At 33.1% G+C, this 16,177-nt stretch overlaps 3 protein-coding genes across 4 annotated transcripts; 2 read left to right on the plus strand and 1 right to left on the minus strand.

The window, feature by feature from the left end:
* Positions 1–1,940: 1,940 nt before the first annotated feature.
* Positions 1,941–7,500, plus strand: LOC109022330. 2 transcript variants are annotated; one of them, XM_019005205.2, is made up of 11 exons: positions 1,941–2,236; positions 2,331–2,462; positions 4,080–4,153; positions 4,240–4,375; positions 4,480–4,602; positions 4,964–5,376; positions 5,455–5,733; positions 5,842–6,154; positions 6,240–6,364; positions 6,459–6,509; positions 7,191–7,500. In XM_019005205.2, the coding sequence occupies exons 1-10, from the start codon at positions 2,153–2,155 to the stop codon at positions 6,469–6,471; spliced, it is 1,692 nt and encodes a 563-aa protein (XP_018860750.2). In that variant the 5' UTR covers positions 1,941–2,152; the 3' UTR covers positions 6,472–6,509; positions 7,191–7,500. The 2 variants fall into 2 exon arrangements, with proteins under 2 accessions (XP_018860750.2, XP_018860752.2); XM_019005207.2 differs by lacking the exon at positions 4,480–4,602.
* Positions 7,501–8,845: 1,345 nt separating this feature from the next.
* On the plus strand, positions 8,846–9,885 carry LOC109022325 (putative invertase inhibitor). Its single transcript, XM_019005200.2, has one exon. The coding sequence runs from the start codon at positions 9,206–9,208 to the stop codon at positions 9,794–9,796; it is 591 nt and encodes a 196-aa protein (XP_018860745.1). The 5' UTR covers positions 8,846–9,205; the 3' UTR covers positions 9,797–9,885.
* A 2,298-nt stretch (positions 9,886–12,183) lies between these two features.
* Positions 12,184–15,306, minus strand: LOC109022331 (haloacid dehalogenase-like hydrolase domain-containing protein Sgpp). The gene is made up of 5 exons (XM_035687930.1): positions 15,058–15,306; positions 13,573–13,687; positions 12,970–13,121; positions 12,636–12,897; positions 12,184–12,540 (listed from the first exon to the last, which is right to left on the minus strand). Exons 1-5 carry the CDS (start codon positions 15,090–15,092, stop codon positions 12,373–12,375), a joined length of 732 nt encoding a protein of 243 aa, XP_035543823.1. The 5' UTR covers positions 15,093–15,306; the 3' UTR covers positions 12,184–12,372.
* Positions 15,307–16,177: the final 871 nt, after the last annotated feature.

The following is a 16,177-nucleotide window of genomic DNA, read 5'->3' on the forward strand; positions in this document are numbered from 1 at the left end:
GATAACTGCATACAAACCAATGCCAGTCTTTCAAATATAAAATATCGTGATTAAAGAATAATTAATTCTATATATAGTTCGTTCTCGAAGTATTTGTTGGAAGATCTTATTACTGTTATTAACTTATTATTGTTTTTATTTTTACATTATTTTTATTTTTAATAGTATGGTTTATATTACAGTTAAATGATAATTCATCCTTTTAGTTTATTTGAAATGGATTGTATTTGCTTCATTTAAATAACAAAGAGTGTTTATTTATCAAATTTAGTGGATTATAAATTGAATAATCAAAATAATATATGAAAAATAACAATTACAGTTTTAGGATATGCAAATTCAACTCTATTTTTTTTTATAAAAATTGATAAATCTAAGATCTACGTAAAAAAATTATTCTTTTTAGCAAATGTGGTATTACTATGCCACCTAAGTTTGTACACTTGGTGTGTGCCCTTAATGTAAATTATATTTTTTAAAAAACAAAATAAAAATATCAATACGCTAATATATATTTTCTTAACCATTAAATAAAAAAATTAAAAAAAAAAATTGGACAAACTTAAATAGCTCCTTTGTACTAAATGTCATGAGAAGATATTTATCCGAAGAGAAATTCTATTTATAATTTCTACTTAGGAATTGTATGTACAAATTTTTTATTAAATAAAAAAAATTATTTTTATAATTTTAAAAAATTTTAAAAATAAAAATTATCTAAACTTATGTTATAATTCTCGAAGGAAAATGCTACATGCCCCGCTGAGGGCTACCCCTGGGCTGTAGCATTTATTTATTTATTTATTTAGTTTTTTTATATAGATATTTTTAATAATTTTAAATATTTTAAAAAATAAAATAAAAATTATAATATTATTAAAAAATACTTTTTTGATCACGAAATAGAATAAAAAATAATATTTATTCTACTTCGTGATTAAGGAAGTATTTGTTAATGATTGTTTTTTACTTTCTGATTAAGGAAGTGTTTTTTAATGATATTTTAAATTTATTTTATTTTTTTAAAATATTTAAAAGTGTAAAAAAATCTATATAAAAAATAAATTAAAAAAGTACACCCAGCGGGGCTGTAGCATGTCTATTTTAAATATTTAAAAAAATCATAATATTATTAAAAAATACTTTCTTAATCACGAAGTAAAATAAAAAATTATAAAAAAAATTAAAAAATACTTTCTTAATCACGAAGTAAAATAAAAAATTATAAATTCGTGATTAAGAAAATTTTTTTTAATATATATTTTTTTACTTTCTGATTAAGAAAGTATTTTTTTAATAATATTTTAAATTTATTTTATTTTTTTAAAATATTTTAAAATATTAAAAATCTATATAAAAAATTATTTAAATAAAACACATATGAAATAATACTACAGCCCCTAGCGGGAGCTCCCAGCGCGAGAGCCCCTGCGGGGGCTGTAGCATCACCCATTCTAGAATGAAAAAATTTACACAATCTTTTACTATTCACACAACGTTTACACATCATATTTTTTTTATTTATTTTTTTATTTTTTATTAAATATTTAATATATGAATAATGAATAGAAAAAATAAATTAATTTAAAAAAAATAAACTCAAAAACATATTAAAAATTTTTTAAAAATATAATATATAGAGAATATGAAGTTGTGTAACATTACTCTTCTCGAATAGGGACTATTTGTATCGTTGCATTGCTCTTATCCGAATAGGAAAATCGAACTTTTTGGCTTTTCCTTCATTCTCTTTACTTCCTTCTCCTTTATTCTTTTTTACCTCGAACATCGTAGGCTCATAGCCCTCCATAGGATGTTACAACTTTTTCTTATTTTATTCGGACAGTACAAGATGGCGAGTCTATTCATGGATGATGAAGTTGGTCCTTTTATTCCAGGCTATGTTCACACGGGGGACCCAATGGGCGCTCAAAAGACTCCCTGCACTGCTACTACAGCAAGTCACGTCTCCGGCTTTAATAACTGTAAGGGGCGCACACCCACGCTCAGAATCAACCATGCCGACAGCACTGGAAATGAGAGAGGATTTCAGCATTTCTTGAAACTTTGGGGTTTAAACTTTATTTAGAGAAGTTTTCTCGGAGCTAAGAGGATTTTCTTGGAGCTGAACTATTAAAAGAAACTGAGAAAAATGCAGGGAGGAGGAGAGGCACTCAATTTCCTGGTTGCTCTGGCAGTGATCTGCGCTTTTGCTTATGTCTACTCCGACGTCGATGTGCGGTCTCTCTATCCCTGTCTTTGAGTAAATCTGTTTGTGTTTTATTTGCTCTGGTAATGAGCTGACATGATTATGTGGCGATCAACTGTAGGATCTAACTGAAACACTGTATGAGATACTAGATTTCTGCGTGGTAGCGGTTGTGATTATGCTTCTGGTGGTTCTTGTTTGGCTCCGAAGGCACACTTTTCTTAAATTAAGCAGCGAAATGTCTCGTAAGATTGTGAGTATCCTGAATTTTTCATTTTACTAAAAAGTTTATATAATTTATAAGAACAATGATCCTTTTCATATTTAATTTTATTATTTGATTTACACTGGCTAATTGATATATTTTTAAGTAGCTTTTTGAACCAACCACTTAAATAAAAAAATTACTTGAAATATAATAAGTCAATTAGTGTAACTGAAAATGATAAAATGTTTCGATTCATAATCAAATGTCACTTATGGCATCTGATTTTAATTTTATGTCTCTGTTCATTTAGTAAAAACTTTGAACAAATTATTTTACTGATCATCCTTTAAGAGTCGTGTATTTATCATGTTTCTTTTGTGCAAACTCTACTGTTGATTGCATGTTGAGGGAGAAGTTTATTTTAAAAATCTCTATCTTTAAACATCAGTATAAAGTCATGTTGTTTTGTATGTGAGTCTGGACATAATCATATTTATCATACGTTACTATATCATCCCTATTTTGGAACATCCATTAAAGTTTATAGGTAAAGCTCAATCCATTGGCGCCCCTTTGTCATTTGTGACAAAAAGGGGAGAGTAATTTGATAGTTTCGTGGTTGATGTTCTGACGTTCTATATTTTTGTGGTTATTGTATATATTTTGTTTATCACTGGACGTTATGCTACATACATTAGCTTTTGAGCATACTGATCATTTTTGGATCTAAAGATTTTTATTTGTCTTGAGTATGTTTAATGTTATAGTTCTTTATGCATTTAATGTTTTCATGCTTACATTTCTTAAGAATGTCTTTCATTCACGATTCAAAACTTAGTTTAGGTCTTCTAGTGGCTAAATAGACTGAAATGAGTTTTGGGTGTATACTAGTTTGTTGTTTTGACTTGTGAAAGATTTTGTAATTTTTTCTCTCTCTCTGAATTGTCAAAGGAGAGATTATTATTTTTTAGGTTGGCACTTCGGTATCAAGCAATACTTTGATATAATCTTAATTTTATAAATTAGATTTGATATTTAATTGTCCTAAGTCAAGGTACTTTAAAATCTAAGGATAGTATATGTTCATATCAATCTCGAACAGAGAGGCGTATGCAGATTGGTCCGGGAAATCAATATAGAAGATCTCTTTGAACTTCAAATAGAGAAGCATGAATGAGAAGTTGGTAGCAGAAGGTTCGCAAGTGGTAGTTTAATAAGATAGAGTTTATTTATATATAGGGATTGGACAAGCCACTCGAGATTAACTCAGTTAAATTCGAGTTTGTCGATTTATTTATTAAATGAGTCATTAGTGACCACAAAATTATGATTGATTATTAAACAATACTACTTGTATAAAACTCAACTCGATTCATATAAGCTTGTATAAACTAGAATAACTTCAAATTTATTACTGTTTATAGCATTTTCTCTATATTTATAATTAAAACATTTATTAATATTTGAAAAGATTAAAAGGTATCATGTTCATAATACTAAATATGTTACTTAAATTCTTATAAATATAATCATTGATATATGTTTATATAAACTTTATAAAGATACGAGCAAAAAGTTAAAAGTTGTTTGTCAAGATTAGTTAATCGTAATGATGTTGGCCCTGTGGTTGACCACTTATTTCATGCTATGTTGTAATGTTAGGTGGGTCAGTGTAGACTCAAATGGCGGCTCAGACGAGGGACTGTCCAATCAACTTCAATCAATAGCCGTAGCAGGTCAAGTATTGCCGGCTTCTTTTCTTGGCACTGCAGTAAATGAGTCGATGAGGACTGCATTTGTTAAATTTTATCTTTAACTGCAGAAGTTTTCTCAGAGCAGAGAGGACTTTCTCAAACCCAACAAAACATGAGGAAATGCCAAGAATTAAGGAGGCAGTAAACGTTTTGGGGTCTCTGATAGTGATCTGTGCTTTCACTTTTGTCTACTCCGATAGTGATGTGATGTCCCACTATCTCTCACTTTGAGTATATACATTTGAATGTGTGTGCGTGTGTGGATATATTTCTGTTATGACTAACAATTACAAGCTGATCAACTGTAGGTTCTAAACAAGATACTTGTATTTTGTTTGGTTGCCATTGTAAATGGGCTTCTGGTAGCTCTTGCTCTCCAGACAGGGATGGACACTTTACTCGATCTAAGTTGTGAAGTAATTAATAAAATTGTGAGTTTCATAAATGATGAGCAAGTACAAACTAGATAATGTCTTTCAAATAATTACTATCACCAACAATGACTTTTGCTCGATTGCCTAATCCCCTTTTGAGTGATATGGATGATTAAAATTTAACTTTCTTTTGATGCTATGCCTTCTAACAACCCCATATCAACTAGGAGAGCTAGTCTTAGTTCATAAAATGGGAATCGCCTATATGGGCATCTATTTTAAGTAAAGACTAGGGCATACATTTCAAGTTAATAATACTCAGCACTCTATGCATCCATTTGTGTATTACAATTCTATATCTATTATTGCAGCAAATAAAAGTACTGTTTTTAATTTTGTAGTTATATAATTATTACAGGTTAAGAATTCTGGAAATATCGTTCGACTGTTGGACCCAAGGGCATACAGCTCTCGTTGCCATTGCCATGCCATAAGGGAAGAAACTAGTGGTTTCATGATTCAAAGACTGAAACATAATGTAGTGAAACAAATCCGTGATGGAGTGTATCATGTCAATGTAGAGACCATAGGAGATGTCATATATAATGTTGCATCCCGGGATGATTCAATAAGTAGAGAATCCTACAATTTGGCTGCAGCATGCTCTAATGAGTTTGTGTTGAAGAGTCGTTATTATTTTCATCCGAACTGCAACCAAGTTTGCTATGCAATGGAGTACTACCAACAAAGTCTTGAGCAGTGGTTGCAAGAGAATTCTCTCTTTGATCATCAAGTGAAAAATCTGAATCCAGAGTTTCTCCAAATTCTTAGGTAATAATTGGATTCTTTGCCTTCTTCGATTCCAAGTTTTAGAGTTTTACTTGTTTCCTTCTTCCTTTATGTGGGTAGGGATGTTCTGAGGGGCATTGATTATCTCCACTCTGTGAAAAAGAGATGTCATCGAAATTTAAGTACTTTAAACATTGTGATCGTAAATGGTCGGGCAAAGATTACAGGAATGGTAAATGATGCCTCAACCTCAAAGACTAAGCAAGATTATCAATTGGATTATCAGCACTTGGCCAACATTGTTAGGACTTGCTTTGGGAGCGAACAAAAAAACATTCCAACAGAACTTAAGTTGTTTCTTGCCTATATTTCAAGATCAAAAGATTCAAAATCCAGCCGGTATGTGAATAGACTGCTTGAAACATCTCTGTATACATATACATGCATAAAAACATACATATATATGACTTGAAATAGCTACCTCTAACTTTTCCTGATCTGGTTCAGGTTTCTCAATATCGAAAATCATCCAATTTTTCTATCCCCTTTACAAAGATTGTGCTACAGGGTGATTGCTCATACTTTCTTGTATTTTGGAAATGCAAAAAAGTCCTTTGGGTTGACACTAAATGACGAACTCGAAAAATGCAAGTGGAAGGACAAGGTTAAACTATTTAAGGAGGTGCTTGATCGCCATAAGGAATTGAAGCATTTTTCAGGAAAACAAAAGAGCAAGTTCATGTATAAACAGTCTGCCATATCTTTTATGAGATTTGCCCGAAATGTCATTGTGCATCTTAAGGAAATTTCCGGTCAACATGTAAGTTAAATACTTGATCCAACATAGTCTGTAATTGAACTAATTATATATCTGTTTTATGAATCACTGTTTCGTGGTGATATAGTTAGGAAGCAAGAAATTGACAGCAGAAGAGGTCGAGGAAGAGCTTAATAGATGCATGCCTGAGTTCATGCCCATCTTACATCAAGTCCTTGTTGACCATGGCCATCTTATGATTGTACATGATGCGTAAGTGGGTGGTGATGAGACACAAGTTTAGTTGATTGTTTGTTTTATCTGGCCTGTCAACTTTGTGATAACTTGCTTTGATGATCTTTTTCAGGGTTCTCAAGTGAAACTATTAGGATATTTCTCACAAATGGATATGAGACAGGTTTGTCAATGTTAATGCTTTGATTACCGTATTGTTATCACATTTATTTATTGTTCTACTTTTTTCTGAGTGATGCTATATATACCACAACTTTTATTATAATCATTTGGGTTGTATCTAATTTGTTTCTTATTTGTTTATTTCTTCCGCCTCAAAATTTTGAGTCTTTTATGTTATTTTTATTTTCTGGCCTCTTATAACAATGAACAAAAACAGATCACTGGATACTTTTATAACATATATGGTTTAGTTCTTGACCCTTAGCATACACAGAACTGAAAATGACTTGCGAGGCCTTCATGAAGGCACTAACTATAACAAGGTTTATGTAGTGTACTCGTAGTTCTTTCCCACGAAAACTGAAATCCACATGTAAGAATGAACTGGATGCCGTTACCAAGAAAATGGGGAGAGATCTTCACTGTAAATCATAGATAGCCCCACTTTTCTTATTGCCAGAATTTTACAGTCATATATTGATCATTGATGCTCTACATTACAATTTTTTGTATAGTATTTCTTACCACTGCTCATGAATGCTGCATATTTGTGTCCCTTTGACAGAACAAACTTGCTATTTGGCTAACATTGATTTCGATGCATTGAACAAAGATGAATAGAAATGTGTGTATAATTAATGCCTTTCCTCGTATATGTTCCTGAATGGTAGTATATCTGCAGGTGATCGATGTGATATTGTTCGGTGGTCGTTTAAGGGAGTGTGTATTAATAAATGTACAGCAACTGCTTTTGAACCTGTATTTGTACTAGTTGTGTGTGTCTCTGTGTGTGTGTGTGTATATATATATATAGAGAGAGAGAGAGAGAGAGAGATGTGGTTTATTGTGGTTCTGGACATAGACGGCGTACATGTATAGGGAAAAAATATCGGTCGCTTTGGTGAGGATCCTTTTCCTTTTGACTTGTGTGATGGAACCGATTAAACTAACATGATTTGCTTTCCAAATCAGCCTTGTTTTGATCCAGAAAATATGCTTGTTATATTGCCCTTGGAGAACATTAAATAAAATAAAAATATATGTGCTACAAGCTGGTTGGTGAAAAGAAAAAGCAAAAAAATTGTGCTACAAGTCGTTTTAATAGAGATTGGGCTGGGGAGTCTTTTAGCCCAAAGTCATGCCAGACTGTTGAAGATTTTTTTTATTATTATTCGGAAGAAGAAAGGGTAGGATGGGAAAAGCTGAATAAAAGGGATACAGATGGCAGAAAGCCATAGGTGGATCCATACCCAAAATTTTAATTCCACTAGAAAATTCAATGAAATCTCAGTTTGGATGAACTGGAAGACCATTAAGCCCACCAGTACCCTTGATGGTACCAGAACAGAATCTATATATTTCTGTCTTTCCTTGCTACGCTTCAATGGATACTTCCAAATGGTGAACTTCTATGTAGCTTCCTCAAGCTGCACATGAAGGTCTTGATGAACCTATATATCCAACACTTGAAAAAAAACATCATGTATCAACAAAATATTCAACAAAGAAAGCAGTCTCTTCAAGCCATGTGAGTTTGTTTTTTTGTCCCCATAGTAGAAGAGAAGGGATAGTGTTTAAGAGAACTGTTTTGTCTTATCTAGTAGGTACAAGGAAAGCCAATGGCAACAAACTAGGAAGCTTCCTATATATATAACATGTTTTGTCTGAAGTGAATCTAGCTCCTTGAATATATATGTATACACACGTTTACGAAATGACTTCTCCTTTGTTGGTGGGCTCTAATGTTCCCAAAATTTTGTACAGTAACTCGACCTTGATATAAGTGTCATAATTCATATATATTTGATATTTCCTCCCACGATGATCTTGAATTTTGTCATCTCTAATCATATAAGACAACGTGTCATATATTTAGTGGTTTTTTTTTTATCAAGGAGATGACCTATCAATCTACTTAAAATGCATCATATCAGTTGCCAAAGGCTGTGGCCTGGTTGACATAACCCTCAGCCTCCAAAATAGAAGTCTAGAATTCAGAACCCCCCTCTCCCAAATCAAAAAAAAAAAAAAGGGTAAAAAATGGCGCATCAAATCAGCTTGTGTAACTAAGAATGATTAAATTAAAGGGTAACATTGCGCAAGAGTATGTACTACTTCTACTCAATGGTTTCTATATATTTCTTTGAACAAGATTATTGTGTAGATTTTACCAAGTTGAGTTGATCGAATTGTACAACCCCACTTCAATGGTGACTTTCTGGGAAGCTTCTTTCCCATTCACAAGTTCTCTATACATACACCCACTTATATATATATATATATATATATATATATATATATATATGTAGATTCATAGATATATTCAGTATTCCCACTGCAAAACCTTAAACATGTTTCCCAATATTTTGATATGGCCAGATTTGTAAGAACGAATGTGTTCTGTAAAACATGAGCAACAATGCATTGTTGCATGCATGTAGCCCCTGGGGCCATATCTACCAAACCATCAATCCCTCTTCCTGTTATTTCCCATATTTCCTATCGACAACAATAGAGATCCAACAAAGAAAGAGATAGTGGCATTTTCCTTTATGGTTTTCCAGGCAATTCTCCTCCTCCTTTGTGTATGTGTTTATTTGTATTATTATTATTATTTCTAATGAGCCAAGAAATGTCTGCCATATACACAGTTTGTCATGCAATCTAGATAATTGACAAACCATCCTCCAATACAAAATGTGGCACTTTTCTCACTTCTCTTTCTCCTTCTGTTTCTGCTGCCTCTGCATTTTCCTAGTAATCACCCCTCACCAAAAAAGCTCTAACATTGCTGCAACATCAGTTGATATAATCAACCAAACCTGCAAAACATGCGCCGATGAATCTTACACTGTCGACTATATCTTCTGTTTAACCTCACTCCAAGTAATCCCGGTCAGCCATGTCTCGAATCTTCACGGGCTAGCATTGATTGCAATGGAGTTAGCTCTGAGAAATGCAACCAACACAGTTTCAGGCATAAAAAAGTCGTTGAATGGCACAGCTTTTGATCCTTTTGCATTGGCTTGCTTAGAGAATTGCTTGGAACTGTACTCGGGCAGTGTCAGGACAATTGTGGATTCCATTGGAGCGTTTTTGTCTGAGCATTATGTGATTGCTAAGGTGTGGTTGAGCACGGTTATGGAGGCAGTGTCAACGTGTGAGGAAGGGTTTGCAGAGAAGAAAGGTGAAGTGCCACCATTGACAAAGGAGAATTATGATCTCTTTCAATTATGTAACATTGCATTATGCATCATCCACTTGCTTACCCCTCCTCTTCCTCCTTAATTGGTTCTTGAAACTATCTGTAATTTTTTCTTCTTTTGCTTAAAATATCTGAGTCCAGCTGCTACTCAACATGTGGCATGCTTTCATAACTTCCTCTGCTGAATGGCTTTTGCTCTTTACATTGCAATCAAAACTGTTAAAAGAGATTATTTATAAGCTCCCTTTACACCATATGTAGCAACAATCTTATCCACTAGGGAGTTTCTTAGGATCAATTCTGGAAACTGTAAGCATTCCTTCAAGACGAACTAGAGTTATAGCTTTGATCTAAACCCCAATAAAAGTACAGTAATAGCAAGCCGACTGCTAAATTGCGCATTTATCACATTTATAGTGAAACCAATGTGGTAGCTGATTTTTTAGCAAAGGAAGGTGCTAATAGTAACATCATGGAGTTTGTTGGAAATGACATTGGTATTGGATGGTTGCGGGGTCTTTTGAGGATGGACTATTTGGAACTGCCTTATTTACGTAGACAAGTCCTAGTGTCTTGCTTGCTTGTATATGGTTATTCATCCACCTCAGCGAGGGTTTTTTAATAAATGTTCTATTTAAAATAAAATAAAAATAGCAAGTCGATATGTAAACACTTCATCGAGCCTACGCACTTAGCTGATCAAGGTTAGCTTAAATTTATTTATGTTTACTGTTTAGGATAAAAATAAATGATTGTTCTTCAAAATTAAAAAAAAGTTACAAAGAGTAAGAACTTTTTATTCTCACAAAATCTCACTCACTTTCCTAAATCAATTCAATGTATTACTAAATTAATAGAAGAATTTGCCGCTGCATCCGTCGCCCGATGTGTGGGATTTTGATGATATTTCACATTATGCTTGGTTTGAATAAACAATGCTATCACATTTATTTGTTGAAAAATAGCTTTATGAATATCATTATTCAACGAGGGGTGATCTTAGGCTAATTCTTGCAATTAGAAGAGAGGTTGTCAATCTTCAGAGAACTTTTTAGGCATGGTTTGGATAGCAAAAGCTTCACATATATCTCATCTCATTCCATCTTATCTTATCTCAATATCTAAACACCACAAACAGAAACATTTTTCAATTTCAAATTTTCAACTTTTTCATCTAATCATTACCTAATTGTTACAATTTTTTCAAATTTTCAAACAAAACACAAAAAATAATTCCAACTTTTTCAATTATCAAAACAAAGATAATATTCTAACAATATTTTAACTTTATCATAGTTTTATTCAACTTTTTCTCTCTTATTTATCAAAATCCCATAAAATATCTCAATTCAAATAATTTCACTTCTATTCACAAATAATCTCATTTCATCTAACTATCCAAACGAGACCTAAATTATGAGCGTAACTGCTGAGGAAAAATGCCAAAGATAATCAAAGTTAAAATTTGAATACCAAGTTACCAACGACTTTATCGTCCTATGTAAAATATGAAATCTCATTTCTTCCATGAGTCGAGATATTACACAATAAGTCAAAAAACTTCTTATTTTCTTGAAATCCTGGAATTTCCTTTACTAAAAGAACTTATAAGATATGACACTAACAATTGCTAGTTATGACTGTTATAGATGAATATGTATGGTTGTAAGTGAATAGTCAGTCAGCTCGTATATATATACTTGGTTCTAAATAGGTGCATTTGATTTGTTGAGCTATTGGTAAACACTAATATTCGTTTAAATATTAAACGAGCTAAATTTATATAAGCTCGACTCGACTCGATTTAAATTCGTGAACAAAACTCATATAGGCTTAACTCATCTCGTTTGAGCTCAGAATGTACATGTTAGGCTACTTCACAACATAATCTGCATGCTCGCCAATTGTGCGTTCCACGGAAAAAAAAAATCCTTCTCTTTTTTTGTCGAGCGAATATTGGCCTTAGTGTAACTATCAATTGCATGCATTTCCTTTCTCTTCTTTCATTTGTACTAATCCTTTAAAACAAGATAAGAGGGGGTCCTCAGGGGACAGGCTCGCTAGACTTCACATTCCAAGCACCTCATTTCCAGAGGTTTCAAATTTTCTTTCAAAGATGTAATATACGGCAAAAATTCGATGTTTTAGCTTCTATATGCAATTCTCGCAATTATGGTTTTTCTACTTATAGAGCTCATGAGCATAGCACTGAGGGTCTATGCATGGCAATTACTTTCTGCGAACATTACCCAAAATTGCTCTGACATACATCGAAATTGCAAGGGTTCCAGCCTTGGTTAACCTCTTCTTCTGTTCTCTGAAGTTCCCTAGAAAAAGAAAGACAATATCTTGCTACATGCCAGCCTTCACCCTTCTTCCTTTTTGTTTTCAAGAACATGTAAAGACAGCAATATATGTCCACACTATATCATGTCCAAAGACAACATCATATCTCCATACAAGCACAAAAAATGGGGTAATTAGCCTCATTGACATTAAGGTCAAAAGTTACTGTAAATTTATCATTGAATGAACAATAATGTATCGATTGCAGTTAAAGCGCTAAAGGTGGAGGACCAAAGGGCTCATCTACAACATAATTATTTAGGGTTTTGCAAGGGCTTTGATAAATATTTGAAGATGAAACTGTAGAAATACCTCATTTCTTATCAAGTTCTTCAAGAGCTGCCCATAATTTTGGGTCTTCGTAATCCTTGACAAGGAAGGCAGGCTTTGCTTCCAACAGAGAGTGTTCTGGATTTCTGGTAGTTAGACCAACAACCGGCATCCCAGCTGCCACTCCGGCCTTAATTCCTGAAACAGAATCCTAGCAGAGCAGAAAAAAGGAAAAAGAAATCAAAATCACTGAGAGCACCCAATAGAATTAATTCTGAAAGTACATGACCTGAGAAGAGAGCAGACCTCGAACACAAAAGTGTGATCCTTCGATACATTTAGTATTTCAAGAGCCTTCAAGTAGGGATCTGGGTATGGCTTGGCATGCTTGCATTCACCTCCAATAATAAGAGCATCAAAGAAATCTGACAGACCAAGCTTTGAAATCATGAGTTCAGCATTTGGTCTTGGAGCATTGGTAACTGCAGCCCGTTTCAACCCCCGATCTTCAATCCATTTTTTCACTTTATATAGGCCATCCACAGGCTTCAATTGTTCTTCAGCCAATCTGTGTTGTTTCAGCAAAGAAATTATATCGTTTCTGCTTGAAAGAAACTCCAATTAGAGAAGTAGAGTGTACCTCCGAAACATAGCTTCCTTATCATCTACGAACTTCAAGCCCCGTTGAACATCATCAGGGAAGAGTAATGCAGCAATATCATCATTATGCCTGCCAGCAATATTCTCGACAAAGAATTCCTCAGGAATTGGAACTCCTCCATTAAAACCAATCTGTAGACCACCACAATTTATGTTAATCCTCCATAATTATTGTCTAAATGGTACAAATGAACTTTGTTAAACAACTATGTGCAATGGCATTTTTGTCATGGAGAATGTTTTCCTCAGATTTTAAGTTCATACAAACGAGGAGCTTTTTTTAATGACATGGAACCTCATCAAGGTAAGGCCCTTCGCACCCACTCCTGGAGAGTAAACCCTGGATTCACGACCTCAGCCACCAAAATTGTGAATCAAGTAATCCAGGGAAACTCCTAGTGTGGAATCGAACCCAAGATATATGAGCCCCACCTTTTGACCACTAAGCTATTCCTTGACTTTTTCTTGTGAATAAATCAATGTCCTTTTTGGCATGAAAGAATGTCATTTACAAAATATAGAAACTTGGGAATAGATATATCAATATTTTTGAGATAATCTTTCTCTGTTTTAATATGTCTACCTCTTGAAGCATTTCTCGGAAGGCATAATAGTGGAGCGGATCTGAATCACATAAAGTTCCATCTACATCAAATAGTACTGCTTGAAGAGGAGCAAGTGCAGCGAGAGAACTTTTGCTGGTTCCACAAAATGAAGATAAGGAAACAGTAAAACCCAGAGACATTTTGTAATAATTAAAATAAAAATTACTATAATTGGAAGCACAGCTTATCAAGAGTGCAATAACCAGCAACTGATCTTCATGTATTGTAGGGGAACTATTGGATGGCCGTTCAAAATAAAATATTATGCTGCTTGGTAGATAACTACGCCCTCATACAGAAGACATGATATTGTCAAGGCATAAAACTTGTCAACAATTGACGGAGAAGTGCCAATCTTAAACATCTTATAATTCTCAGTTGCCCAACCTACAAAACCTACAAAGAGTCCCCATCTAATGGTTGAACATTCACACAGGAAGAAAACTACACCTCCAAATATAAGATAATAAGATGTTGCTCAAAATAAAACCGAACCATTTCAGTTCCCTTAAGTACTTGAAATACATATCCCCAATTTCCATGCAAACACAACTGACAATTAACAATTGTCTTATGTGCATAAATCATCAGCAGCTATCACAGCTATTTAGGAATATAGATACTCGTACTCATCCATGAACCCGGTAAAGTCTCTATTAATGTATTACTAACTATAAATCTGTAACTTTCCAAAATAGTAAAAAAAAAAAAACGAGAGATGATGATGATAAAATTCGTCAATTAAGGAGACTAAATCCTGAAATTTTAGCGACTATGCTAAACATCAGTTGAGTATTAAACATAAAGTGTGACAATTGCTCAACAGAGGAAATAAGACAAATAACCAGAAAAAGAAAGCTACCGAAGGAATTAGTAGCCAGCATTTGATATGCAATCAACTACGTCCGAGACCTTACACATTCACGAGCAGAGAAAACTAATCCACGTCCATATATATAGCATGAGAACAATGATGAGCATTAACGGAGTGAAAGACTGAATTTTACACTAACACCATAAAAAAGAAAGACAGGCCTTTGTCAACTGAATTCAAGCGGATGGCATGAAAGAAATACGCAAGTAACACTTCCCACAATACACGTTTGATCGAAAAATATTTCTTAACAAGCCCACTATTTCAAACAAATCGAAAGTAAAATCTCACATGCACAAAATAACAAATTTCTGGATTTTGATGAAATAAAATAGAACCATATCCAGACTAAGGGAATTTCTTTCCGGTTAGCATTAGCGCAATCGTATCCAGAACGTAAAAGAAACCAAAAGATCAAATAGCTACCAAATATAAGGAATCGATAAAGCATTGTAACAAGACTCCTAAAACTTGTCCATCAATGGCAGCGTGTAGTATAATTGATGAGGAATAAGAACAACCCAGATCATATTTGCTGCCATTTTCCAAGAAGATTGCATCAAAGCACAAAAAGAGTCAGAAACCTTACCTCTCCACAGAGCATTCACCGTTTGGGGTTGTCATGGTTTTTGGGTCTGAGGTAGGTCGAAGATTATGCAAGGATTTTCTTTGCCAATAATTGTTTGGAGAAATGGGCACTTGGGAGCCGATCGAAGAGGCGGAATAATTGAATAGGAATAAACAAAGAAGAGAATCTACCAGAGAATCTACCAAAGAATCAATTGCGAAGGCGGAAGTTGGTTTCCTTTTTCTATTTCTTTATTGTTTAGTTGGGAATAAAAAGTTCAATTTGTCATCCTCCTCTTATTCATCGTTTCCACACGTGAAACATTATACTTATTTTTATTTTTTTAGATTTTTTAATTTTTTTTAATTTTATTCTTCCTAAATTAAATAAGTAATTCTACTCATTATCTATCTATCATATAATTGGTAAAAGAAATTAAAAATTAAAAATTAAAAAATTATATATTGTGTATGATGTAAGAATGATAATATTGATGAGTAGATTTTTTTCACATTATATATTATTTTTTATTCTTATCAAACATATAGTATATAAATAGTAATATCGATGAGTAGAAAAATTCAATTCATTTAGAATGAATAAAATTTTAAAAAAATAAAAAATAAAATAAAAATAAGTAGCGTATAGGAATGACGAGTAGCTGATTATCCAACATGCAATATCTGCCCCCGACTTTCAATAACACAGCTGAAGAAAAAGTTGGAGTGATTGGTGAACCGTGAAAGTTAAAGAATTTGAGAAAGTTCAGAAAATTTTTTTGAGATACAAATTTTTTTAAAGATTTAAAAGATGTTTATATATATTTCATTCCAATTCAAAAGTTGAGAAAATTGTCTTTACCTTGAGTTATTGCTCATTGTTCATTTTATATCTTAGCCTCCGTTTGGAGAATGAGATGAGATGAAATGATGAAAATAATAGTATATTTTATGAGTTTGTCTTCTCATTTTATCGCTTATGTATTTAATTTTTTTTCTTAATAATTAATGAAGTGGCTGTTAGTATATTGGTATATTTTTTTTATTTTTAAAAACTTATTTAAAGATGTTTAAAAAATGTGGAAAAGAAAAGGGAAAAAAAATTAAAATGTGTAATTTGCACTATGGGGGCAAGCCCAGTG

The sequence above is a fragment of the Juglans regia genome, chromosome 2, assembly GCF_001411555.2.
Source record: "Juglans regia cultivar Chandler chromosome 2, Walnut 2.0, whole genome shotgun sequence".
NCBI classification, from domain to species: domain Eukaryota; kingdom Viridiplantae; phylum Streptophyta; class Magnoliopsida; order Fagales; family Juglandaceae; genus Juglans; species Juglans regia.

Bases quoted from the DNA above. Each gene is read 5' to 3' on its own strand.
- LOC109022330 (XM_019005205.2), top strand. From the start codon at position 2,153: ATGCAGGGAGGAGGAGAGGCACTCAATTTCCTGGTTGCTCTGGCAGTG. The intron at 4,154-4,239 runs GTCAAGTATTGC...CTTTAACTGCAG, and splicing joins TCAATCAATAGCCGTAGCAG to AAGTTTTCTCAGAGCAGAGA. The intron at 4,603-4,963 runs GTGAGTTTCATA...TAATTATTACAG, and splicing joins GTGAAGTAATTAATAAAATT to GTTAAGAATTCTGGAAATAT.
- LOC109022325 (XM_019005200.2), top strand. From the start codon at position 9,206: ATGTGGCACTTTTCTCACTTCTCTTTCTCCTTCTGTTTCTGCTGCCTC.
- LOC109022331 (XM_035687930.1), bottom strand. From the start codon at position 15,092: ATGACAACCCCAAACGGTGAATGCTCTGTGGAGAG. The intron at 13,688-15,057 runs GTAAGGTTTCTG...TTGTGGAACCAG, and splicing joins GGTGAATGCTCTGTGGAGAG to CAAAAGTTCTCTCGCTGCAC. The intron at 13,122-13,572 runs GTAGACATATTA...GGTGGTCTACAG, and splicing joins TCCGAGAAATGCTTCAAGAG to ATTGGTTTTAATGGAGGAGT.